Consider the following 25,573-nt stretch of genomic DNA (forward strand, 5'->3'; position numbering starts at 1 on the left):
ACCTGTTCAAAATATTCAGGTTATTATGTTTGGCTATATTTTTAATTTTTTTAAGGAAGTTAAACTTACACATTCAATGTAGAATTGATACATGTCACTGAAAAAGATTGTCATGGTCATTATACTTGTGTTTACATGATCCCTCTCCTTCCACACATTATTCACATCTATATTCATCCATTTCTAACCAGAAAAGATCAGTAAACCATAACTAGTTTGTTCTGACCAAATGCTCAAGTCAACAAGTACAGGAAAATGTTCTCAAGTCAGAGAAAACAAGTCTGTCGGAAAACAAATACAATCTGCATGTGAATATATTTACTATGCCTTCAAAGCAGCAAGTGAGGTTATAGGAGGCCACAGATCTTAGGAGAACAAAGGTGCAGTTTGTGAGTTATTCCTTTGTTCTCCTAAGATCTGTGGCCTCCTATAACCTCACTTGCTGCTTTGAAGGCATAGTATTGGATTGGTAAAACCTGGTCATTCTGCAATTAAATAAGACTAATAATAGCCTTCAGATCAACATTTGGAAACTTGTTTCAGATGGATTTTGTGTGTTTTACAACTGTTCATATTTTGGAGATATTAACATCAAGGGTAACGTACCAGAATGAATGAGAATTCCACCATAATATGTGGTAACTTATTTTGCAATAGGTGTTAAAATATCAGAAAAGTATGCAAGACTGATTTAGAATGAAAATTGCCCAAATCCATCAGCACTACTAATTTTTTATGATCTGTGCGAACAGATTCTGGCACAGTGTACTTTCAGTACATATCAGAGCACATTGTAATCAATTACAGATCATCAAAGACAGTGATTATATATAGCTACGCAAGATAGGATTATATGTTAAATTCTTACCTTTTTCTTTATACATCTTATTCAGAATGGGTCTTAAGCCAGCAGTGTTATTGACCCATTCAACCAGACCGCACTCCTCATTCAGAGGAATGACTGCATAAGTTCTGATATGAAGTTCCCGTCTGCGAGACTCTGCATCTTTTCGTAAGCACTGTCAATTGTCAGATGATCCAAATTTATTACCTTTCTCTTTTAAAAATATTAATTCATCAATAATTACCATTCAAATAATATAAGTCTAATTTGTGATTTAAGATGAAAAATCACTGATTTTCACACATGCATTAGTGACTCCAAAATGCTCCTTTCCTCTTAAGCTTCTATCTTGCTTCTGGGGAACCCAATCCTAATCGTTGAACCATGTTGAATTGAAGGTTAACCGTTCCAACAGTACAGAAAGCTTACTTTGTTGGATATTGAATCAGAAATAATATACCTAGGAAGCTGATAAACAAATGTGATATTCTTCATTACACCACATGAAAGCCAATGAAAACAAAGACAAAGAGTTTTGCACAAGTTTCTATTTCACATAATCTACACAATTAAAATTCCAGGAGTTACCCAAAAAAGATTTAAAATATCCAAGGTAATAAATCTCCCAAGTCTCTCCTATTCTAACCATCATCCTCCACAACCAAAACTTTGATCAAGATATGATTACAAACCCTAACGTATCAACTGCATTGTTCAGCCTTGGCCAGTTATCAGCTAGTTTTCTGAAGCAACAGGAAACCACATGAGGAAAGGCACTACAGTTTGATTAAATGCAAACGTTTTATTTTACTGCAGTTAAAACTGCAAAAACATAATCTATCTTACACAGAATAAGTATTAGATAATGCATAATATCCAATCCCTTATATTTTCTACGACAGACTAGACTCCACTTCACGAACATGAATTAATCCACAATAAAATATTATCAAACTTCTGACATTCACTACATGGATTACTTGATAATAAACACTATATAACTGAATAATCTAACTTCTTAACACTCAATATTTCCTGAATATGCATTGAATGTCCCTTTCCAATTATCATATTAACATTTCAAATACTGTACCTTATTAATCAGAGAGTTAAATTCCATGAGACGACAATCTTTCCTGAGGTCATCTTTGGGTTTACACATCATAATGTAGGACTTCCCATCAGAACCCTTTAGAGTGATTTTCTTTGGCTTTTGAAGAGAAGCTAATATTTCCACCTAAAGTAAGAAGGTAGACTGTATACAGCTGATTGCAGGATTCAGGACCGCTAGATAAAAAATGTGCATATCTTATGTATCATATCAAGCTATAAGAAGTTCCTATTTATCAAACACTGGTATATCGAAAAATTTGGTCCAAAGTGTTAGCCTGTACACTTAGAGTGTGACAACTGAAATCAAGTTTCCATAAAGGAAACCATTGAGGTGGGCACAGGAATTAAAAAATATCAGAAGCCAACAGAGTAAAATATGTTACAAAATATATCAGAGAACTGGAAACTAAGTCACAATGCAAGATGAATAACAAGCTTAAGAATCAAATAGAGAAGTCAACACCCAGATAGCAAAGGTTTATTTAAGTAAAAAGAAAAAAAAAACTGCTCATGAAAGACAAAGGTTGCATTTACCCAAATCGCAGGTTGAGGCAGAAGTGTCAGACTTCACAATTTCAATACCATGGTCTGGTGTATTGAAAAAAATCAATGATAAGTTGAATGCTGTCAGATCACAGACTGGCATCATACCCAGTTCTGCAATCTTATTAAAAGTTTGTAGCACAAAGGATGGTTTTTATTATAGATTGATAAAACCTATTTTAAATATTGTTCCCAAACAAAATACCAAATGGAAAAATGTTCAGGAGTGCAAAACTTGTTTTTAAACTACTGTTTCAATAATACACAAGTTACCAATAACAGCAACATAAAGGCTTGGATGACTTAAGTTTGCCAGTGTTTGAAGATGCATTGTTTAGAACAGTTCCACTCATGCAGTAGGTACATTTCATCCTAAACCAACAAAGATGGTCAGTTTGATAATTAACATTATGAAACAAGGGTACATAAAAAGCAGAATTGACAATTTACCGTGTCATCAAAACCAGCAATGTAGGCCCAGTGACCAGGGAAAGGGTCATGAGTTGCATGGGTGCCTGGAGTTGATGGGAGAGTCGGCGTCATCACAGATTGCAAAGGAATAAGGATTTCACTAAAAGCTGGTTCTTCGACCAGTCTCTTCAGCGATTTGAAATGAACACTCATACTTAAAGTTGTATTGTTCCCATCCACCTACAAAGAGAAATGTTGCAATATCAAACAAAATGCTATTATAAACTCAAGTTTCCAGTGTGCAATATATATTTAAAACCTGAACTTTAAAAGATCAATTCCTCATAATTAGTTTACAGCTAAATATTAATTGCTCCAATTTGGAATGTCTGAACCAAAATAATCTAGAGAAGAATATAGAATACAATCCTGAGTTTGCCATAGGACTGATAAAAAAAGTATTTCACCAGGTACGACAAATTGTGATAAGGAGAGTCATCAAACTGATTTCATTCAGTCAGTTTATTCCCTCTACTGACAATCATTTGGGGAAATTAAAACCTCAATTAGAAACTTGCAAAACCTTTAAAGAATGCCTCTGAACAAACTTCACACTAATTTGGATTGTTACCTCTGGAACGCCAGAGGTTGAGCATAGACCTGATAGAAGTATATAAAATTATGAGAGGCATAGGTAAGGTTTACAGTCAGCACCTTTATCCCCCAGAGTGAAAATGCCAAAGGGTAGTGGGCATAGCTTTTAAGGAGAGAATGGCAAAGTTTAACAGAGATGTACGGGGCAATGTTTTTTCTTCCCCCAACAGAGGATGGTGGATACCTGGAATGCATTGGCAGAGGTGGTGGTGGAGGCCGATGCAATAGTGATGTTTAAGAAACGTTTAGATCGGCACATGGATATGCGGGAATGGAGGGATATGGATCATATGCTGGCAGATGAGATTAGTTTGTCGGCATCATGTTAGGCTCAGACATTATGGGTCAAAGGGCCTAATCCTGCTCTGTATTGTCCTATGGTATAACTTAGAATCATAGAGTCATACAGTGTAAAAACAGGCCATTTGGCCCAGCTAGCCAACCCTAACCAACATATCCCATCTACACTCGTCCTACCTGCCTGTGTTTGGCGCATATCCATCTCAACCTATCTTAACCATATACCTGTCCAAATAAGCATTCTGATAGTAATTGTGGCAAGTAATTGTGGTGGAATCAAGGGATATGGGGAGAAAGCAGGAACAGGGTACTGATTCTGGATGATCAGCCATGATCATATTGAATGGCGGTGCTGGCTCGAAGGGCCGAAGGGCTTACTCCTGCACCTATTTTCTATTTTTCTATGTACTATTGAACGTTTAAGAAACATTTAGACAGGTACAGGACAGGTTTAGAGGGATATGGACTAAATGCAGGTGGGTGGGACGTGGAGATGGGACATGTGGGCAAGTTGGGCTGAAGGACTGTTTCCATACTGCATGACTATCTGCCTCAACTACCTCTTCTGGCAGCTTGTACACCTACCATCTTTTGTGTAAAAACATTGCCCCTCAGGTTCCCTTTAAATCCTCCCCCCCTTACCTTAAACATATGTCCTCTGGTTCTCAATTCCTCAACTCTGGGTGCAAGACACTGTGCATTTACACTATCTATTCCTCTCATGATTTTCTACATCACTATAAAGATCACCTCTCACCCTACCATGCTCCAAGGAATAAAGTCCTAGTCTGTTCAACTTCTCCCTAAAGCTCATGCCCTCGAGTCCTGGCAACATCCTCGTAAATTTGTGCTGCACCCTTTCTAGCTTAATGTCATCTTTCCTTTTACGGGGTGACCAAAACTGAACACAATACTCTAAATGTGGCCTCACCAATGTCTTGTACAACTGTAATATGACCTCCCAACTTCTATACTCAATACTCTGTCTGATGAAGGCCAATGTGCCGAAAGCCTTCTTGACCACCCTATCTACCTGAGACGGCACTGTCAAGGACCATGTACCTGCACTCCTAAATTCCTCTGCTCTATAAACTTAAAAAATATAATAACAGCAATTTCAAAATAAAGTTTTTGTCTATGCTCTGTGGACATCAAACATGATTCTCAAAAAACATAGAACAAATCCAAATCTAGGTCACACACAGAATGGGGCGAGCGACAGTGTGCATCGTCCAGAATGGTTATAGTGTCCATTCTCATTCATCTACATTCTTCCAGCTGATTAAAAAAATATTTGAACATCCTTGGATGTGGGAGATATACTTTTGATGAAAATACAATTTATCGTTCCCCAAGCAAGACAACACTTCAACCAAAATACCTTCCTCAAGGAAATGTACACCTAAGATTCACTGCAGATATCAAGAAAAACTAAATATGGATACACAATTCAAGTTCCTTTCCATCCTTCATACACTCACTAAAGTATCTCCAAGAAATACAAGGGAACCAAATGATCTAATGAAGTGGAAGAATTAAAAGGAAACTAATATTTGTTTCTAGTTAAAAAAAAAGAATGGCACTGAAAGCCAATAAATCCTTTGGGCTTTTTCAGCACCCAGAATACTAAAAGAGATATCCTTAGAAATAGTGGATGCTTTGATTGTTATCATCCAAAATTCTACAGATTATGGAACAGATTCCACAGATTAGAGAGTAAAAGTAACCCCATTAGTTAAAAGAGGGAGAATGATACTAGGAAACCATAGATCAAATGAGCCTTACATCAGGAGATGGATAAATAATAGAGTCCATTTTAAAGAATGTGATAACAAGGAAGGAGAATCATGGTTTGAAATGTTATCCTATTTACACCTTAATTTTATAAATACTCTGATCAAGGGCATTTTCACCGAATTTTAGGATTGTGAATCTTTACTTATTAAGATCATTGGACAATCTTAACAAACAGGAAGTGAAATATACACATGAATAATGCTAAAATAAAAGGTATGTACCGTTTTATTGCAAAGTTCCAGCAACTTTTCAGTGAGACGAGTGGCATCTCCTACAAACTTGCCTAAACGGCTCTCATGATTAATGGCCTTCTGAAGGATTTCCTTGCACCTATTCACTCGCGTCACATAAGATGACTGCAAAAGAAAACAAATCTTTTACTTGTTGTACACCATTCCTACTTCATGGAAACAAAACAAACCAACAAATCATGTTTTTACCAATACCTATACACTAAAACTCTTGTTTGTTTGTTGCTGAACTACAGCCAAACCGATACATGATAGCGCGATAATTTTAGGCCCACCTTACTCACCGTCGTCCCGTTGGTGTTAATGGAAGAAGCTTCATTGAAATCGGTGTTATATTTTTTAAGTTATTCACATTTTAAAGTTTAAATCTATCTCCTAGGGAGGGAGGGGGGGTAACGGGGATGGAGTGGGGGGGGGAAGGGGGGAGAGGGAGTGGGGAGGGGAGAGAGGGTGAGAGGGGGAAGGGTGGAAGGGGAGGAGAGGGTGCTGCACCAATGCAGGAGAGAGGTTTGGGCCCAACGGGTCCACGGTCTAGTTTCCAATATTTATAGCATGGGCAACATTTTTTTGGAAAGGATGGAAGTTAAAAGTTTAATAAGGAGTATACAATGGTATTTAAACACATTGCATTCAGTGGTAAGGTTGTTGGACAGAAAAAACGTTGTTTTCATTAAACTATTATTTAGAATTTGAGTCCAGATGAACAAACCTGTCAACCTCATGAATGCCCCTCATAAGCCTCCTCCATATTCACGGTACTCAGTCAATAAATGCTTTTTATCCCTCCGTCCCACATCAGAATTTGTGGTGGATAAGCTAGGTCAGTAATTAATTGAACAAGCATGTGAGTGAGGTAAAAAAGAGGAAAAGAGCCGAGCGCTTGCACGAGGCATACAGGGGGGGTTTACCAGTTACAAGCCTCTTAATGCATTTCAAAGTAAAAACGGACATTACAAAATAATGTGAATATGGCACTGTATACTAATAACATTTTGAAGTACATTCGCACATTAATTGATAACCAGCCCAAAAAGGTGGTAATTGGCTTTTCTGCTGTGTTTTATATTTTAACCCCGTCTTAATTAATTTAGTTATATAATCTTGCACTGAAATTTAATATTTACTCATTACAGTTCCATCACTGATTTTCTGGCACTCTTGGTTCCAGAGCTCTGCTGGTTTATCCAGCTGGCCAAGGAAGTCGGCTATGGGGATAGACGTGCCGGCTCCAGCTGGGCTGGAGTTCCAGAGCCCCGGCCGCAGGTTGCAAATTCAACCCACCGATCAGCTGTGGAAGTCTTGATGAGGTCGAGATTGGCTGCCTTGCCCAGCCTAGGTGCCACATTTTTGGTGAGACTTCCAGGGTGCGGGGGATTTCTCGCGGAACCCCTAACGGAACCCTAGTGTTCATTACAAGTCTATACATCGTTTATTTTATTTTCCGATCTGATTTCTCCGATGGTAAACGCAATTTTGGCAAAGTGAAAAACGTGGTAATCATGCAAAAAGCGCGGAAAATGGATTTTAAAAACGCTGAAATCCGCGGAAACGCAGAAATTTTACATGCCTGATTGAAGGTCTTTCTCAACCTTTGAGGCAGCAGCATAGATGCAACTGCATTGCCATGAATCTTGTGTGACATTCATGCCAGTTTGGACAATACCAGACTGTATATTTCCTTCCTTTATCATGAATGAAATAGAAAGGTTTTTATGACAATCCTACACCTGTGCAGCATCTTTTACGATATTACCCATACATTCCTGCTTTATTTAATTACATGAATTTAACATTCCCAATTGTGATGGAATTTCAATACAACTCGTGATAACCGATAATATAGTCTCAATAGTGCCATCCTCTGATATGCATGTATCTCGCTTCCTTTTAAATCACTATATGTAATACAATAAAACTTCTGGCACCCCAGGGCTTGAGCAGTGCCGGAATGGCAGATTATCTGAAGTATTCAATCTTACTCGTATTAACACTTCAACACACTTTCAATTCACTTTTTTAAGATGTTACAAAGCAGTATGCCACACTTCCAGTGAACTCAGTAAGTTTTAAAAATGCATAGGAAACAGGGACCCACTGTATTTAAAAGGAGTGCAGGAAACAGGACCAGGTGAACTAGATGCAAAACCACTGGTATTTCTCAAGAATGGGATGGCAGATGAAGGGTGTTTAACTGTACTTCAAATCACACCACTCCCTGATATTGAACAGAGAAAATCATTTTCAATGTTATCATATCATATCATATGTATACAGCCGGAAACAGGCCTTTTCGGCCCTACAAGTCCGTGCCGCCCAGTGATCCCCGCACATTAACACTATCCTACACCCACTAGGGACAATTTTTACATTTACCCAGCCAATTAACCTACATACCTGTACGTCTTTGTTATTACTACATCACTTAATTACCTTGCACACAGCCGTCATCATCCACATAGCCTGCTGGGGATAGGCCACAAAAACCTTCACAATAATACCTTTCAGTCGAGCAAACACATCATCATGGAAATGGCATATGCGTGAAATCAGCTGTGAGAATGCAGTTAGGAATTGGTAAGGAGCCAAGTAGTTTGTGTGATCCTCAATCACTTTATTAATTTTTTCAAGGTCTGTTCTCATGGCAATGCGATCAGCAGTGCGTCCCGATGCTGTGTAGGGAAGAATTGATATTTGTTGAAATTGTTTAAAATGTTATGTCAATACTTAGTTTGCTTCCCAGTTAAAGCAGACTTTTAAAAAACTTGGATTTATCTAGCGTTATGACCTCAGGACATCTCAAAACACATTATAGCCAATGAAGCACTTTTAAAATGTATTCACTATGATAATATAAAACAAACTAATGAATCAGTTTCCATATAAAACACAAAATATGATAATGACTGTACAATCTGGTTTGTAATGTTGATTGTGTATTAATTATTGTCCAAGTACCATTGGGTAACTCCTTCCAAAATGGTGTCAATTGTGGAAGTGATAGGGCAAAAGGGATGGGTGGAATTTTCTTGAGCAGGTGGGATTTTGGACTCTCAGAAGATAACACATCCTAATTCAGTACTTCTCAAGAAGGGCCCTAACCCAAAACCTTGTCTGTCCATTCTCTCCACAGATGCTGCCTAGCCTGCTGAGTTCTTGGAACACTGTGTTTTGCTCAAAATTCCAGCAGCTGGAATACTTCACTCGAGGGTGAACCTGGATTTTACCTTTTGAATTCCTGGAGTGGGAGTGAACTTGCAAATTTTTGACCCAGGTGCATTGTACTACAAAATGAGCCACAACAGAAGTAAAAAGAAATGTTCCTACCCTTTTCCAATTCGTAGGCTTTTGCTCCATAATCAAGCCATAATGATAACATTCTAGGCATGGATTGGTAGATGAATTGATTTCCAAACCGCAGAGACCTGTTATTTAATATTTGGAAATATACTTTGCATTATTTATATGCAGTAATATTGCCTGAACAATTTCTTGTGACCTTAAAATACTTTCACTTCCAACTCAATTTTTTGACGATTACAGATCTATGTACTAGCTGTCAGATAACCTGCAGCATTGAGGAAAGTAAAAAGACAAGGATACTTGATGATCCGGACAATCATTATTTTGAATGTATGAAATTAAGTTGAGAATCATCTGGCTTTGTGATCTGGGATCAAGAACCATTTTAAATTCTAGGCTTTGCTCAGTTGTTATTACCATCATTTTCAAGCAAGTTTATAAATCCAATTTCCCTACAGCATAAACGTACATAAATGGATGTGTTAAAATGAAGACACTATTTGCCCTCAAGTGAACATTATGATCCAATGGCAGTTTTTTTTGCAAGAAGAGCATGTCCATACCAACATTGTCCATACCAACATTGTCCATACCAACATTCATTCTCAACTCACCAAATAGATTCACTGACATATGACTGACAAGGCACTTGCTTTACAAAAAATGGTTGGTGTATTTGTTCACAAAACAATGATGAATAATGGTCGATGAAGAGGGAACGTGTTGCCGGTTTCCTCAGGAATAAAACGGAATCAAGAACCAGAGGATACAAGTTTAATGTGAGAAGGGAAACATTTAATCGGAACCTGAAGGGTAACTTTTTCCACAAAAAGGGTCAAGGGTCTATGGGACAAACTGCCAGAGGAGATAATTGAGGCAGGTAATACAACAATATTTAAAAGATATTTGGACAGCTACATGGATAGGACAGGTTTAGAGAGACATATACACTATACTGCTATAATATACTATACTGACACAACACATTGCTGGAAAACTAATGAGTACACACCACAATCAGCATCAATGGCATTGGAGAGGAAATAGTCAAGACCTTCAAGTTCCTTTGCATAAATATGACCCAAAAATTGCACTGGTCCAACTAGATTGAAGCTACAGCCAAAAATAGCACACTAACGCCTCTACTTCCTCAGGAGACTAAGGAAGAGCAGCATGTCTCCAATGATTTAAACCATTTCTACAGATGCACCGTAGAAAGCATATTATTGGATCTCATAGCTTGGTTGGGGAAAATCTTTCCCCAAGACCATAAGAAATTGCAGAGTTGTGGATGTCGCACAGTCCATGATGCAGATCAGATTCCAGTCGACACCTCATGCTGTCTGAGAAAAACAGCCAACATAATCACGGACCTTTTTTCACACCAGTCATTCCGTATTCTACCATCAGGCAGAAAATACAAAAGCTTGGAAGCATGTATCACCAGATTCAGGAACAGCTTCTCCTCGCCATTTTCAGATTACTGAACAATCCTCTCATGAACTAGGATGTAGGCTCTATCTTCTAACTCAACTCCTCACAGACCCTGGACTTTTTCTCTGCAACTGCATTGTTTTCTGCAGAAAACACTATATTCTGCAATCAGATTTTTTCTCCACAGATTATCCGTTGTACTTATGTATGGCTTGAATGTACTCATGTATAAAATAGTTGATTGGCTAGCATGCAAACAAAAGCTTTTCACTGTACCCCAGTAAATGTGACAATAATAAACCAATACCTAATAGGGGGGTATCTTTCTACAACAATGTACAGTCAAGGTCTTGCTTTTAGTGTGCATTTTGAAATAAAATTGTTTAGTTTCCTACAGACCTCACACTCTTTTATGAGCAAATAAAAGCTAAATTCACGTAAACCATATTCACAACTTGCTTTTAAAGAACACAAGGTTCACTTGAACCAGCGACTTACGTGCCAAAATGAAGGACTATATAGCGAATTAAATCTCCTTGCTTTTCTATCTTGTTATCAGTTACCATTGACATTAGTTTGTCATAGTATTTTGCCAAGTAAAAATGTCCATCTTCCCAGTCTGATAATAAATTGGTCACTTCCTGTAAAGATTACATTGGAGATTTTTGAAATTGAAGGAAATAGCAGTAAACTAATTAAATGAAAAGCAACATCTGCACCCAGTTACCAAGTTAATTAAATAATCTAGATGAAGTCTTTGCAACATATTGGTCCAGTTACATCAAAATGTGTTCCTGCACTATTTATTTTAGTTGTATTCCACAAAGCTACTTTCAAATCAGTCAACAAATAAACATAAACCTTTTTGTAATCAGACCATGAAATATAAAATGTTAAATCTTGGTAGTTTTGGTTTTTAAAAACCCATTTAAAATTCCATACTCTGTCTTGCAATATGTTCCATTCCCTGGGCGAGGTTGAAGCTCATCTATTTCTTAAATCAAAATGCAGTGCAAGAGTGCCTCTGGGTTTCTCATTTATTTTTAAATCTTTCTTACGAGCAAACCATTTACCCGAACAGTTGAGAAAAGATTAGAAGTGTGCTTTGTGTAGAACAATAAGTAATAAAATTAGTAACGTAGATTTCATGGTTCTCCCCATCAGCTTATAGAAATGGTATGTAATGACTTAAATCGCATTTAATCTACAATTTTAAAGAACTATAATGCAGGGTTAGAGTAATTGAACCCAAATTAAAGTGGAGTGCCTTTTCTTCCTTTATTTAGTTTTATTCCAAAGTCAGGCGAGAACTGGTTGCCAAATTTACTTCATAAACTAAGTAGTGGCTGCATAATATAAAAATAACCACAGAGGCATTGCAGATCACCTTATATTTTTTCATAACGGCATTGCTTTCAAAATTAGCTGTCTCTTCCATGAACCGTCCAACCAACAATGTAGCTTGCCCCTTTATCAAACAGCTTTTGTCATTGCTTAATTCTGTTTCTGTTTCTCCAAAACACAACTCAACACCTTTCTGAAGGACTATCAAGGCTTTGTGGACATCCCCCTGGAAGCAAAAATAAAACAACTGAGTTTCCAAGGATTCAATGATGATGTCAAAGTGAATCAATGTGATCAACATTGATTTTAAAAGATTTTCTAAACATTTTATATAAACATACTGCATTCCTAGCCTGGCCTTTAATATTAAAACTCTCTTTGCAAACTGTAATATAAAGCAAGCACATACGAAGTGAAAAGGTAATGATTAGTACCAGCGACCAACAGTACCAGTCAAAGGTGCCACAAGAAAACAGGTATAGAAAAGTCATATTGGCATATATTGAAGTAGGATTTTCATTAATAACTGTGGAACTCAGTGGGAAAATGAATACTAAATGAATCACTGCCAATAAAAAGAATAGCAAATAGACTACTATCAGGCATAACAGCAATGATTCTAGTTTTTGAATATAACTGTAGTTGTCACATCTTTAATATATGATTGTTATATGTGAAGAAAGCAGCTTTAAATAAGACACTATTAGGAAGATGGATGGCAGCACAGTTCAATGCTGACTTCCCATGGGATCTTTGGAAGTTGCACATTCCCTGACCATGTGGGTTTCATCTTGGTACTCTGGCTTCCTCCCACCCATAAAAATAGGTGCCTTGGTAGAATAATTGGTGACTGTAAATCATCCCTGGTGAAAGAGTTAATGAGAATGTGGAGAGAACAAAATAAGATTAGTCACAAAAAGCTTGAGTAACTCAGTGGGACAAGCAGCATCTCTGGAGAGAAGGAATGGGTGACGTTTCGGGTCGTGACTGTTCTTTAGAAGGCTCCTTCTCTCCAGAGATGATGCCTGAATGGCTGAGTTACTCCAGCTTTTTGTGTTTATCTTCGGTTTAAACCAGCATCTGCAGTTCCTTCCAATACAAAATAAGATTAGTGTAGGATTAATGTAAATGGCTGCTTGATTGTAGGAGCAGGATTTTTTTTACACTGTCTGACACTGAGATGGACAAACAAATAGATATACAGATTCATGAATCTGCAATCAAAATCACATGCCAACTATAGGTAAAGATAAGGTAATGTTTCCAGAGGAGCCAACATCAATTATTCAATAGAGCAGTCGTTAGATAGAACTGCTTCACCAATTATCAGTTGAAGCGAGTGTGAAATTGAATTATTCTAGGGATAAAATTAAATTTGTCTTATTAGTGTAAATACAGTAGACTTGATTTTAGTTTATTTAATGTGCACAAGAGGATTTTTACATATTAATAGCTGAATTTTTATTCTGAAATATCCTGAAACCAATAATAATAATAATAATAATAATGTATTTTATTTATATAGCGCTTTTCATATACTCAAAGACGCTTTACAGAGATTTAGAGAACATAGGGAAATTAATAAATAGATAAATAAGTAAATAAATAAACAAACAGAGAAAGGAGACAGAAGGTGAGGTGACCTTCAGTGGTTGAAGGCAGTACTGAACAGGTGAGACTTCAGCGATGTTTTGAATGTGGTGAGTGTGGAGGAGTCTCTAACGTTTTGGGGTAGTGAGTTCCATAGGGTGGGAACAGCGATGGAGAAAGCCCTGTCCCCCCAGGATCTGAGTTTGGTCCGGATGTGGGGGGATAGGAGATTGGCAACAGCAGAGCGGAGGGTGCAGGTGGGAGTGTGCCTGTGGAGGAGGTCGGTCAGGTAGGATGGGGCCAGGTTATGGAGGTTATATAGTTGCCAATATACAAAAAAATCATTAATGTTCCAATTTACATTTGACATGATCTCTCCAATTCTTTCCCTGTTCTCATAAAATCTGCAAATGATGGTTTGTCAACTTTGAACATACCTTGGACCAAAGCCACTTTGCTCTTTCAACATAAAGCTCAGGTAATCTGGATTCTCCAGCATTAAGCAGGGCATTGTATGCAGTTTGATGATGTCCTGCTTTTCTGGCAACTCTGGCACTCTGCAGCCAACATTCTCCAACCAACTTGCTGTAGTCAGCCCTTATAAAATTCACATATTAAAATGTAAATACACAAGTAGAAGCATTCGTAGGCCATGTTCTCTTTTCAAGTCTGCTTCATCATTCAATAAGATCACAGTCAATCTTCTACCACAGCTCCACCTTCCCACTATCCTTATATTAGAAATATTTAACAATTCAAAGACATAATTTTGGTCCTTCTCAAAACCACATAATATTATTTTCCTTTAGTCCCATATCAAAGCAAGATATTTTCCTTCCCCATTAACTATTCCCATGCTTCTGCTGATGCAATTCATGTCATGGAGATGCTCCAATAACGCTTGGGATAAGTGTCTCCTTACCACGGTGAGAGACCTGGGGCTTCAGTGCTGCTCGCCAGAGACAGTACTGCTGAAACCAGATCAGGCATATACAAGTTACAACATCCAGCATTTTAACCTTTCTACGGTACAATGTATGATGTAGATGAAATTTCTTTTGAAATGATGCACAAATGCTTTTATCATAAATGACTCCAAAATAATTACTTTAATAAACTTCTAAATGCCATCACCATTGGTTTCCATTTTTGCAGTGTCCAAATGGGGAGTAAATCAAGTTTAATAATTCATATTTGGCCCTACCAATTTTTCCTGATGGTTTTTATGCCATTTCATGGAATTAATTTCACACTTTCTTTTTACATACAGTACTAGTATGGTCTAAAGCATTATTTAAAAGTACCTAAATAAGATATTAATAAATACAAGCATCATTTTAATTATTGTACAATGAATTGATCCCGACCTCAGCCCTCATTATCCTGGGAAATTCTTTCAAATATTTTTACTGCTCCGCTTATGGAGTAATGTATCATTTCAGAAAAAATGTAACCAAAATATATCAACATACGTTTTATTGACACTGAGCAATGCTCTGCGCAATGCCAAGAGTGGCTCCTTTGCACGAAAGGAATTCTGAGTCATTTCTAGCCGAGCCTGCCAATTAAGAGGATGCGTGTGGTATTCCCTCTGGTTCGTGGGCTGTTGGTGAAACAGTTCTTTGACACTGTGTTCCAGCTCACATAACATTTGTAACCTGAACAAACAAATTTTATCCCAAGTTAATAAGGCAGTAATATGTCTGGAAAAGAAATATATGAAGTGATCTCAGTCCCAATGATACCTGACAATGTACTCATAACCACGCTGATACGACCCTCGTTCAAAACTTGCTGCAGAGAGTGGCACAATCTGTTCTGCTCGAGTAACCTGCAGCTGTTCATAGAAGCCCTCCACATTGCTCTGTTTAACAAGTAGTAAAAGCTGGCCAAGTCTCACACTCCAAGTGCAGGATTTCTGCTCTGAAAGAAAGTTTGTTATGAAAGGCCAAAGGAAATATTATTTAACTTAAAGCAACAACCATGACATTTGCGGCAGGACCATTAGAGATTGATTGCTATGCTTTTTGTAGTTTATAAACATTTCACTGGAAATATCTACCATTTATGAGCAAAAATAGAAAATATCCAGATCAAAAAAAGTAAGAAAATAAATTTTTAATTAGAGATCACTCAAACAATGGTCTAACATACATTCTGGTTTCCATATTCAATTATTGTTATGATCCACAATTTATCAGTTATGGTCCAGGATGACTTGCTTCCATTGCATTTCAGTGCATTCCTGGGTAGCTGATGAGGTGAATATGATGAACAAGGTCAAAGTGGGACAAACAGACTCTGCAAGGTGAGGCAGTAGCTGCTTGTCAACATGGATGGAAGGTAATTTGGAGATGATGAACTCTTTGTGCCATTTCTGTTGGGATACTGTTTGTTACTGACTAATATTCTCAGTTCTAATCATATCCCAAACCCTTACTTCTTGAAATACAATTTGATTTATTCCGTAAAATACTTAATTGATTTGAATCATAGAAAACAGGTGGAAGGCATTTGATCCATTAAGTCTGTTCCATACATTTCAATAAACAATTCAGTTGTCCACCCATTATATAATACATATTTTCACAAATTTTGTCCTTGTTTTTCATCCAATTATCTAATTCTCTTTCAAAGACTAATTCTGAATTAGCTTTTCCTACAATTTGCTCGGGCAATTCAAATCCCAGTCACTTTCTGCATAGAATGTGCAAGAAAATGTGACTGAATCAAGGCCTGAATATGTAAAATATTTCCTCCAACTACTATTTGCAAACACAAGAATTATTTACCTCAGCAATGCACTGATGTTTTAGTTACTCATTGTATGTTTCATTCTAACCTTTATTTTACCCCCTTTATTACCTGCAGTTACATAATTCTGTAGCAACTCCCACTGGGTCAGTTTCCAAGCTGCCTCCACTCTGTAAGTGTTCAGTTCAGTGGTCCATTCAGGCCTGAAAGTAACAAAGGTAATACAATTTCATCTTATCAAGAAACAAACTATTGTTCACTGTACTGGCTTTAATAAATGAATGTGAGGTTATTTTTTTTATGAAGGTTCGTGGAAATGTTAAAAAAAATCTTACTTTCCACCCAGTTAAGAATTCAATTCCCCCATTTTATTTCAACAGAAAAATCTTAAAGATTAAACAGTTTAAGGACACAAATCTTATATATCTTGTTTTATGTGAACTGATGATTCTTCCTAAAAAATACGTAAGTTTGCATAAGACAACAATTTCAGAAGTTCAATAATTATCCACTCTTCATTAACCACATAATCTGCACTTATTTACATTATTTTATCATTTTAGCTTGAGCAGTACAAATAAAATAATTTGCTTTTTTTTAACCTAGTGATTGACTAAGAGGAAAGTTAAATAATTTCATTATAAAGTTTGTTGTTTAAAAAAGTTACCTGTACATTCAATTATCCAATATAAAGTCATTTTCAAGGAGCCCAAGGTTAATTAATATTGTCATTTAATTTACATTTGTCTCAGTAACACCACAGCATGTCTTTTAAAAAATCATTCTCATTTCTAGTTACATGATTGTGAAAGCTAAGGATGCCCCAGAGACCACATTTATTTGATCAATGCCAGCCATACCCTTCACAGTAATTGTTGAACAACTGGATTTAACAGCAACCAAGTGCTGTATTGAAAATATAGAACTCACTAATATGAAGTGATTTCAGCATTTTTTTTTACTCTCTCCATGAGTAATATATTTAAAAAGTTGAGTAAACTAAGACTGTACCTGCTTGCAAGCACTCCATTAACCTGAGTGAGGACGGTGGATAACTGACCAAGCCCAAGCATAGATTTCATCAATCCATGATAATGAATAATCTGATTTGAGAGAAAAAAAAGGCACTTTCAACCCAGTCCTTCCAAGAACCATATATAGTGCTCATAAGCATTACTTGAATTACGCTGATCACATATACATAAACAAACTCAACAATTAAATGGATTGAGATCACATAATATGGCATTTAATCAATGTCAAGGTGTTGGGTACTTTCTGGAAAAGCATACCAAAGATATAGTATACTTTTCTATAGTAGAAAGCAAAGTGACCTGACGAATCACTGTTCACATCAGCTAAATACCATTGAGGAAAACTGTTCCTGGGGAATGAGTCTGGACATGAAATACACATGGGAATAGACGAGAACAGACCACATTTGTAATATTGTGAGCAGTTTTGGATCTCATATCTGATGAAGGATGTGCTGGCATTGGAAAGGGTCCAAAGGAGGTTTACGAGAATGATCCAACGAGGAGCGTTTAATGGCTCTTAGTCTGTACTAGCTGGAGTTTGGAAGGATGAGGGGATATCTCATTGAGACATATTGAATAATGAAGACCGAAATAGCATGGAAGTTTCCAAGAGTAAGACCAGAGAGCACAGCCTCAGAATAAAAGGACGTACCTGTAGAATGGAGTTGAGCAGGAATTTCTTTAGCCAGAGGATGGTGAATTTGTGGAATACATTACTACACATGGTTGCGGAGGCCAAGTCATTGGGCATTTTTGAAGTGGAGATTGGTCAGTTCTTGTTTAGCAGGGGGGTCAAAGGTTACACGGAGAAGGCAGGAGAATTCAGAGGGAAAAATAGATCACCCATGACTGAATGGTAAACCAGATTCGATGAGCTAAATAGGCTAATTCTGGTCCTATGTCTCATGAACTTATTATTCAATCACAAGAAAAGAAAGATCATTGCTGAGCCAAAGCCAATCCTTTTCTCTGCCCATCCAGCTGATCAATGTTCATCCTCTGACATTTCCTGGCTTTAAAGCATAGTAAGCCAATTGCCATACAAGTGATCCAGTTGTTTTTAGCATATTTAGAATGGAGGGATCAAATCTAGGCCAGCCAAGCCTGTGCAGTTGCACATTAATGCATTTACCTGCCGAGCTATAGGAACAATCAATTTGTAATAAAGAATCACTAACATAATACTGATCTTCATGAATCAATGTGAGCTTCAGTTTCATACAATTGTAGTTTACATCCAATTATTTTCAATTGTAAAAAAATTGACATTTACCTCTTCAGGTTCCAACTGAATAGCTCGATCATAGCATGCAGTGGCATCTCTCAACAGTCCGCTGCTTTCATGTTCTAATATTTGTTCCCTGAGAGATGGTTCCCCTTTACGAATTGCGCTAACCCCAGCCACTCCATCTGGTTCATGCATTGCAGCATATAGCTTCTGTACTTGGAACAAGAACATTCCTGTCATGTCCAGTTACAGCTTGAACAAGTAATATGCACAACTTTTTAATGGGCTTTATCACAACTGTCTTTTTAAGACAATATTGTGGACATTTCACATTCACCAAACTTATGATTAATCTTCCATTGAGAATGAGATTATAGTTTGTATTCAACAGAAACCACTGAAAATATTAATAAAGCACAATGCTCTATTGTGAGGGGTGAGGAGAACTATTTTCTTTCAATACAATAATTAATAAATTCCTTTTGAGATCGTATGACCCAATTCCAGAGAGTAGTAGGATGTAGATTCTTTGTGCTTTATGAGATTTTTAAAAATGCTGAAACATAACAGATTTATTTCTAGATTTCTCAATCACTGACAATTTGGCAAGTTTTTAGTACTTATCTACTCCATTGACCTGCAAAAATCCAAGGTGCTGCTGAATGTTCTCTTTCTTTTCTGTAATGAAAGACTCAAAGTGCATCACTGCACGGGTGTAAGCTTTGGATCGAAAAGAAGCTTTAGCAAGCAGATCCTGGGGTATGAGGTCCAGAAAGGAAGTGACGTTTTTATATTCTTTATATTGAGAGCTTGAAACTGCAATAAAAAAGTAAAACTTCAAATAGGCAATCACATTTTGTCCAATACACAGCTTATCTCCAAAGGCACAACCACATATTGCTTTAAAAAAAATGTATTTTATTCATAAGCAGATAAGAACAAAATGAAATTAATCAAAATAAATATTGCACACATCACTTGCATCTTCAAAATGAAGCAACAGTTGTTCTGATGCTACACAAATGTTTCTATGATGTGAATCTCCCATCACCAATGCAAGATACATTTTTGTAATCCTTCACACCTGCCCATTCCTGTCTTTACTAAGGCAAGAATATAACAACACATTTATACACATTGGTTGATTTGTTCATATTTGAAACTTTTGGGCGGCGCATCTGGTAGATCTGCTGCCTCACAACGCTGGAGACTCAGATTTGATCCAGACCTTGGCTGCCATCTGTGTAAAGTTTGCAAGCTCTCCCTGTGACTGTGCGAGTTTCTTCCCATATCCCAAAGATGTACAGGCTTGTAGGTTAATTGACCTCTGCAAAATTGCCCCCAAGTGTGTAGGGAGTGAATGAAAAAGTTCTATGTTGATCTATGTTGCAAGAGTCCAGCAGAGTGGCCTGGACAGCAACTGGGCTTTAGGAAGAGCAATGGGGAAGGTCTGCCCAAAGATACTAGAGGAGCAAGATGAACCACTCCGTTGAAATCACCTATACTGAAGTGGAGTTCGCAAAGGACCGTAACATCCGCCATTTTAGTAGGCAAAACCCGCCGTTCGCTCTGCCTCTCGCAGTGTAATCAGTGTTTTGGGGGAACAGTATGTGTGATGATACCATAAAAATGCTGAATATATCTCATCTATCAATTCACAGATTTTTGTTATTTTTCTTTAAAAATGTTTCTGCAAGTTTCTGCCTACTAAAATGGTGCCATGACATACTATGGTTTTTAGGGTCGTGTGGTCTATCGTGCTCTGCTCTATTATCGTTCAGTCTGCCTGTCTGGCCTGATACAGGATTCAAGAGGCGATTCCCCAGTGCAACAGGTGGGAAACCACAACAGGATTGATCTTCGCCACAAAATTACATGTGGGGGTCCCGCAGCAGAACAAATCAAATTAAGTTCAGGACTTTGTATTTCACAGCATGGGGATGGAATCCTGGAACTGCAGTTTGCAAGATTTGAGAAGTTTTCCCTCATTCTGAAAGCAACACCGAACCAAAGAGCTGCAGTTTGGACATTTTAAATGGGAGACTGGGTCTGATAGCGGAGAAAGGCTGCGGTCAGTTTACCAAGGGATGCCACAATCTGTGGGTCCTAAAATGGCCGCAGGACCTCGTGACCAGCCACAAGAGCAAAAACCTTACAGCCCAGTCTCTAGGTTTCTGCAAAGCCACGGCCAGAACAATGGATGGGTATTGGCCATGCAGAAACCTGCGAAACCAGATCGAAGTCCAGACACTGGGGCGTTGACATCAGCATACTCACAATGCCCCAATCCGACCTACACAGTTAATCTCGTTAAGGGGGCACAATAGCCCATAGAAAACTACCTGGTAGGTGATGGGAAACCAGTTAAACCCATCACCTCGCAACGAAATACCAATTAACACCGTCTGGCCATCCCCGGTACCCCCGGACATAAGCGCAGATCAGAGAGAAAACTCATACATATCTTTTAAACAAAGAGATCCCAAGATCTGGCGGGAGATAGGACGGGTCAGAATAGTATAACTGGCCACGACTTTTGGGTTTTAAACTCAAGTCAAACGGATGCAGGAGGAAGAAAAGACAGGCAAGAAGAAGCGAAGTGCAAGAGAGAGGAACCGGCACGCAACTCGAGAAGAAATACTGCAAGAATACCTGCAAGGAACGCAAGAAACGGAAGGAAGAAACTCAGGGGACAAGCACGACCCTCACGGAAAGCAGCGGAGAAGTAGCACGAACAGCCAGTAACCCCAGTAATAGCCCCATGGTGAGCATGTACCCAGATCCTGCATATCCTGGACATAGTTTAGTGTAGAGGGGAGGGTGGTTTGAATAAACGTGGGTGTGTAAAGGAATATGTGTTGTGTTGTGATATTGCTGGGACTACTTTGTGTATCCAAGGACTACTTTGTATGCCTGTGTATATAAGTGATTGGGGTGATTAGGCGGTCACTCTGGATCCAGGCGGCCTTGGAATAAACAGCCTGGAGTACAAGCTCCACCATGATAACATCTTAAACATGTGCACTCGTGGTCCGTCCAGAGTCACAACAAAGGTACAACAGGCACCGGACCACGAAGAACAACATGGTGGCAGCGGCTTGGTGTTTCGCCTAGGGAGGGAATGAAGCATGCCCGAGCAGAAAAGGTTAAAAAGAAGAAAAAAAAGAAGAAAAAAAAGCCCTGAAGGGAAACAAAACAAAATAAAAATTTCCAGCTCGGTACGGGACGTTTGGAGTGCATCCCGACAGGGCCAGTGTGAGTTGGTATAGTTACCTGCTCAGTAGTCGGCGCCGAGTTGCCGACGTGACGCTGCAAGCTGCTGGGGGAGGTGCGTGTAGGCTCACGTCGCGCCCCAGCACCTGTGTAGGCCCGAGATTAGAAGCCTGCGACTGCTTCGCGGGGGAGAGACCGGGAGACCCGACACACACGGAGATGTGCGGTGACCGGGGAAGACCGGGAGACCCGACACACACGGAGATGTGCGGTGGCCGGGGAAGACCGACACCCATGGAGGTGTGCGGCAACTGTAGAAGACCGGGAGACCCGACACACACGGAGATGTGCGGTGACCGGGGAAGACCCGGAGACCCGACACACACGGAGATGTGCGGTGACCGGGGAAGACCGACACCCATGGAGGTGTGCGGCGACCGGGAGAGCCCTGGAGGAGACCGACACCCACGGAGGTGTGCGGCGACCGGTAAGACCGACACCCACGGAGGTGTGCGGCGACCGGGGGAGGCTGACACCCACGGAGGTGTGCGGTGACCGGGAGAGCCCTGGAGGAGGCTGACACCCACGGAGGTGTGCGGCAACCGGGAGAGCCCCGGAGGAGACCGACACCCACGGAGGTGTGCGGCGACCGGAGGGGGTCGGCGACCGGAGGGACCGACCACCCGCGGAGGTGCAGCGGCCGGTAAGGCCGAGGCACTGCGTACTTACCCAGGCACGTCGACCGTAGAGTCGGGACGGCCCTGGGCCCGAGGCAGCGGCAGCGCGTTCGAATTTGAGCGGCAGCTGCCGGGAGCGCCTGTGGGCGGGGCCGGGGAGCACGTGTGGGCGGGGCCAGCGGCAGCGCGTTCGAAAAGTTGAACGGCAGCTGCCGGGGAGCACTTGTGGGCGGGGCCAGCGCACCGCGATTTACAGCAGTGCCAGCCCAGCAGTGGCAGCCCAGCAGTGGCAGCCCAGCAGTGGCAGCCCAGCAGTGCCAGCCCAGCAGTGGGAGCCCAGCAGTGGGAGCCCAGCAGTGCCAACCCAGCAGTGGGAGCCCAGCAGTGCCAACCCAGTAGTGGGAGCCCAGCAGTGGGAGCCCAGCAGTGCCAACCCAGCAGTGGGAGCCCAGCAGTGCCAACCCAGCAGTGGGAGCCCAGCAGTGCCAGCCCAGCAGTGGGAGGCCATCAGTGGCAGGCAAATTATGGTGGTGGAGCATCTAGAGCCTACACTACGTTTGATCTACACAGCACGTCTTCTTGAGGGGAAGATATGGAACAAAATGAATGTTTTGTGTTTAATGACCTGTGTAGTGATCTGTGTACTGAAAGCTTAATGTATTATATTTGATGCTTTTGTATAAATGTATATATCTGTGGAGTGACCACACGGAGTGAGTGACCACCGGGAGATGAGTGACCACAAGGAGATGTGACCACCCAGCAAGGAGTGAAATTCCGCAGAGGAGTGACCAGCATGATGGCGAAAAAAGCAATTGTGTTTAATTGTGTTTAGTTGTGCTATTGGTTTTGTTTGCAAAAAGCAATGGTGTTTTGATTTTGTTTGTTAAATATATTTTAGCCCTCGAATGGTAAAGAAAACAATTTTATATAAGACAAGGGGATGTTGTAATATATAAGACAAGGGGGATGTTGTGATATTGCTGGGACTACTTTGTGTATCCAAGGACTACTTTGTATGCCTGTGTATATAAGTGATTGGGGTGATTAGGCGGTCACTCTGAATCCAGGCGGCCTTGGAATAAACAGCCTGGAGTTAAGCTCCACCATGATAACATCATAAACATGTGTACTCGTGGTCCTTCCAGAGTCACAACAAAGGTACAAGTACCGGACCACGAAGTACAACATGTTGGTCAATTTTGCGATGTGTCGTACATTCCCCATCTTACAGTCGTGTATATGTCTTGTAGAACTGTGCGTTTTAGAATTCAGAGTAAAAGGTATTCATGTATATGTCTTGTAGAACTATGCGTTTTATGATTCATAGTCAAAAGTATTCATGTAATTCGGTATGTGTCTTATAGATATGTCTTATAGAACTGTATAAGTATTCATGGACAATAGTCCCAAGCGCTCAATAAAAGCCTTTTCCATTTAAACCCTGGTCTTCAAATCTGGTCTGGTTGAATTTTTCTGCACTATAAACGCTCCTGCATCTAAGTCCAGTGTCTAGAACCGTAGGGGGTGAGTGGGTCGAACCACTCACGGGGAACCAGTGTGCGCGGCCTGGTCAAGGGATCAGAGCAAGGCACGGGGACCTTAGGTCGGGCGAAAGCTCGGCGCAGAAACCCCTTACAAGTTCCAATTGGAACCACAAGCAAAGGTCAACAAAATTTAACAATCAATTTGTATATCGTACAATGTGGCAATTTACAAGTCAAGCCAAGAAAGAACATGATGTGTGGTAGCATGTACACAGTACAAATAAAATGTACATTTAATGGACACCACCTCCCACTAAACATTATTTCTGTGCATGTATTTCAAAAATGAATAACACACTCCAGTAAGAACCAGAGTGTACTGGAATAACTCAGCCGGTCAGGCAGCATCTCCGGAGAACATGGATAGGTGATGTTTCAAGTCGGGACCCTTCTTCAGACTGGAGGTAAAGAGAAAGAAAGCTGGAAAAGTAGCGCGAATCATAGAGGTATGGTAGGGTGTACACAGTTTATTTGTACTGTGTACATCCTACCACAGATCATGATCTTTCTTGACTTGCCTCGTAAATTGCAACATTGTACTATATGGAAAGTGACTGTTGAATTGTGTTGACCTTTGCTGGTTGTTCCAATTGGAATTGTAGTTCTGCAGTGAGAGGATCTCACAGAACTCCCGTCAGAGAGAGGAGAACCTCTTCTGATGTACAGCACTTTGGTCAACGAGGGTTGTTTTTGGTCAACGAAGGTTGTTATAAATAAATTTGACTTTGACTTCAACGTAGACGTGCCTTGAGATTTCACAGTGGAGCAGTCAAAATGTAGAAAGGGAATTGCAGATACTGGTTTACAAAAAAGGACAGAGTGCTGGAATAACTCAGTGGGCCAGGCAGCATCTCTGGAGAACAAGGACAGGTGACATTTCAGTTTCCAACCCCAAATGTCACCCATCTATATTCTCCAGAGACGCTGCCTGACCCACTGAGTTACACCAGCACTTTGTGCCCATTTGCGTAAACCCCCTTGTTTCTCCAATAAGAGAATAGATGTTCAGGAAAAAGTAATCTGGATTCTAAAGTAAGCTTCTTCCTTTAAAAGCATTCGTTTGTAACTTTTTTTTAAAATTCCATTTTTCGGATTTTGTTGAAGCAGTTTTTCTTTCTCACTGTTTTTTTCCTGTCACATCAGCAGCCAGAAACCTCTCAAAGAATAAATTTCTTAGAGAAGGTCGCTATTGCTTGAGAAACCATCAGAAGTGCATTGTTTTAAAAACTCACCATTAGGGCCTCCTCTGTCCCTGCTGGACCTGCCTCCACTTTTATCAGAGCTGAGAGCCTGAAGTGTGTGCCTAGACCACTGTGCAAGATGATCCAACATGGAGAAAACAGTCTGTGTGCTCAACTGGATCAGGTCTGAAGCACTGTCCTGCAACCTCCTATCCCAGGACTCATCGTGTTTTAGAACTGCCATCATCTCACAATAGACCTGAAGAAGAAATAAAATCCGCAAGATATTGAATTAAAAACTTTTCAACAAACTCAACTTGAGTATAGAAGTTGTGAGGTCACGTTGTTATAGAAG

At 39.7% G+C, this 25,573-nt stretch overlaps 1 protein-coding gene across 1 annotated transcript in view; it reads right to left on the reverse strand.

The window, feature by feature from the left end:
* The window catches only part of atr (ATR checkpoint kinase), an 83,318-nt gene that overhangs the window by 10,362 nt on the left and 47,383 nt on the right, over nt 1-25,573 (reverse strand). Inside the window, exons 27-42 of the mRNA XM_078410415.1 lie at nt 25,270-25,477; nt 19,238-19,416; nt 18,646-18,810; nt 17,347-17,438; nt 16,447-16,538; nt 15,327-15,504; nt 15,054-15,239; nt 14,019-14,178; nt 12,035-12,217; nt 11,146-11,288; nt 9,238-9,335; nt 8,344-8,582; nt 5,884-6,018; nt 2,951-3,151; nt 1,938-2,081; nt 869-1,019 (exon numbers count right to left, since the gene is read on the reverse strand). Coding sequence (XP_078266541.1) covers nt 869-1,019; nt 1,938-2,081; nt 2,951-3,151; nt 5,884-6,018; nt 8,344-8,582; nt 9,238-9,335; nt 11,146-11,288; nt 12,035-12,217; nt 14,019-14,178; nt 15,054-15,239; nt 15,327-15,504; nt 16,447-16,538; nt 17,347-17,438; nt 18,646-18,810; nt 19,238-19,416; nt 25,270-25,477 — 2,554 coding nt within the window. The remainder of the gene's footprint in view (nt 1-868; nt 1,020-1,937; nt 2,082-2,950; nt 3,152-5,883; nt 6,019-8,343; nt 8,583-9,237; nt 9,336-11,145; nt 11,289-12,034; nt 12,218-14,018; nt 14,179-15,053; nt 15,240-15,326; nt 15,505-16,446; nt 16,539-17,346; nt 17,439-18,645; nt 18,811-19,237; nt 19,417-25,269; nt 25,478-25,573) is intronic.

Source organism: Rhinoraja longicauda, chromosome 13, assembly GCF_053455715.1.
Source record: "Rhinoraja longicauda isolate Sanriku21f chromosome 13, sRhiLon1.1, whole genome shotgun sequence".
NCBI lineage: Eukaryota > Metazoa > Chordata > Chondrichthyes > Rajiformes > Arhynchobatidae > Rhinoraja > Rhinoraja longicauda.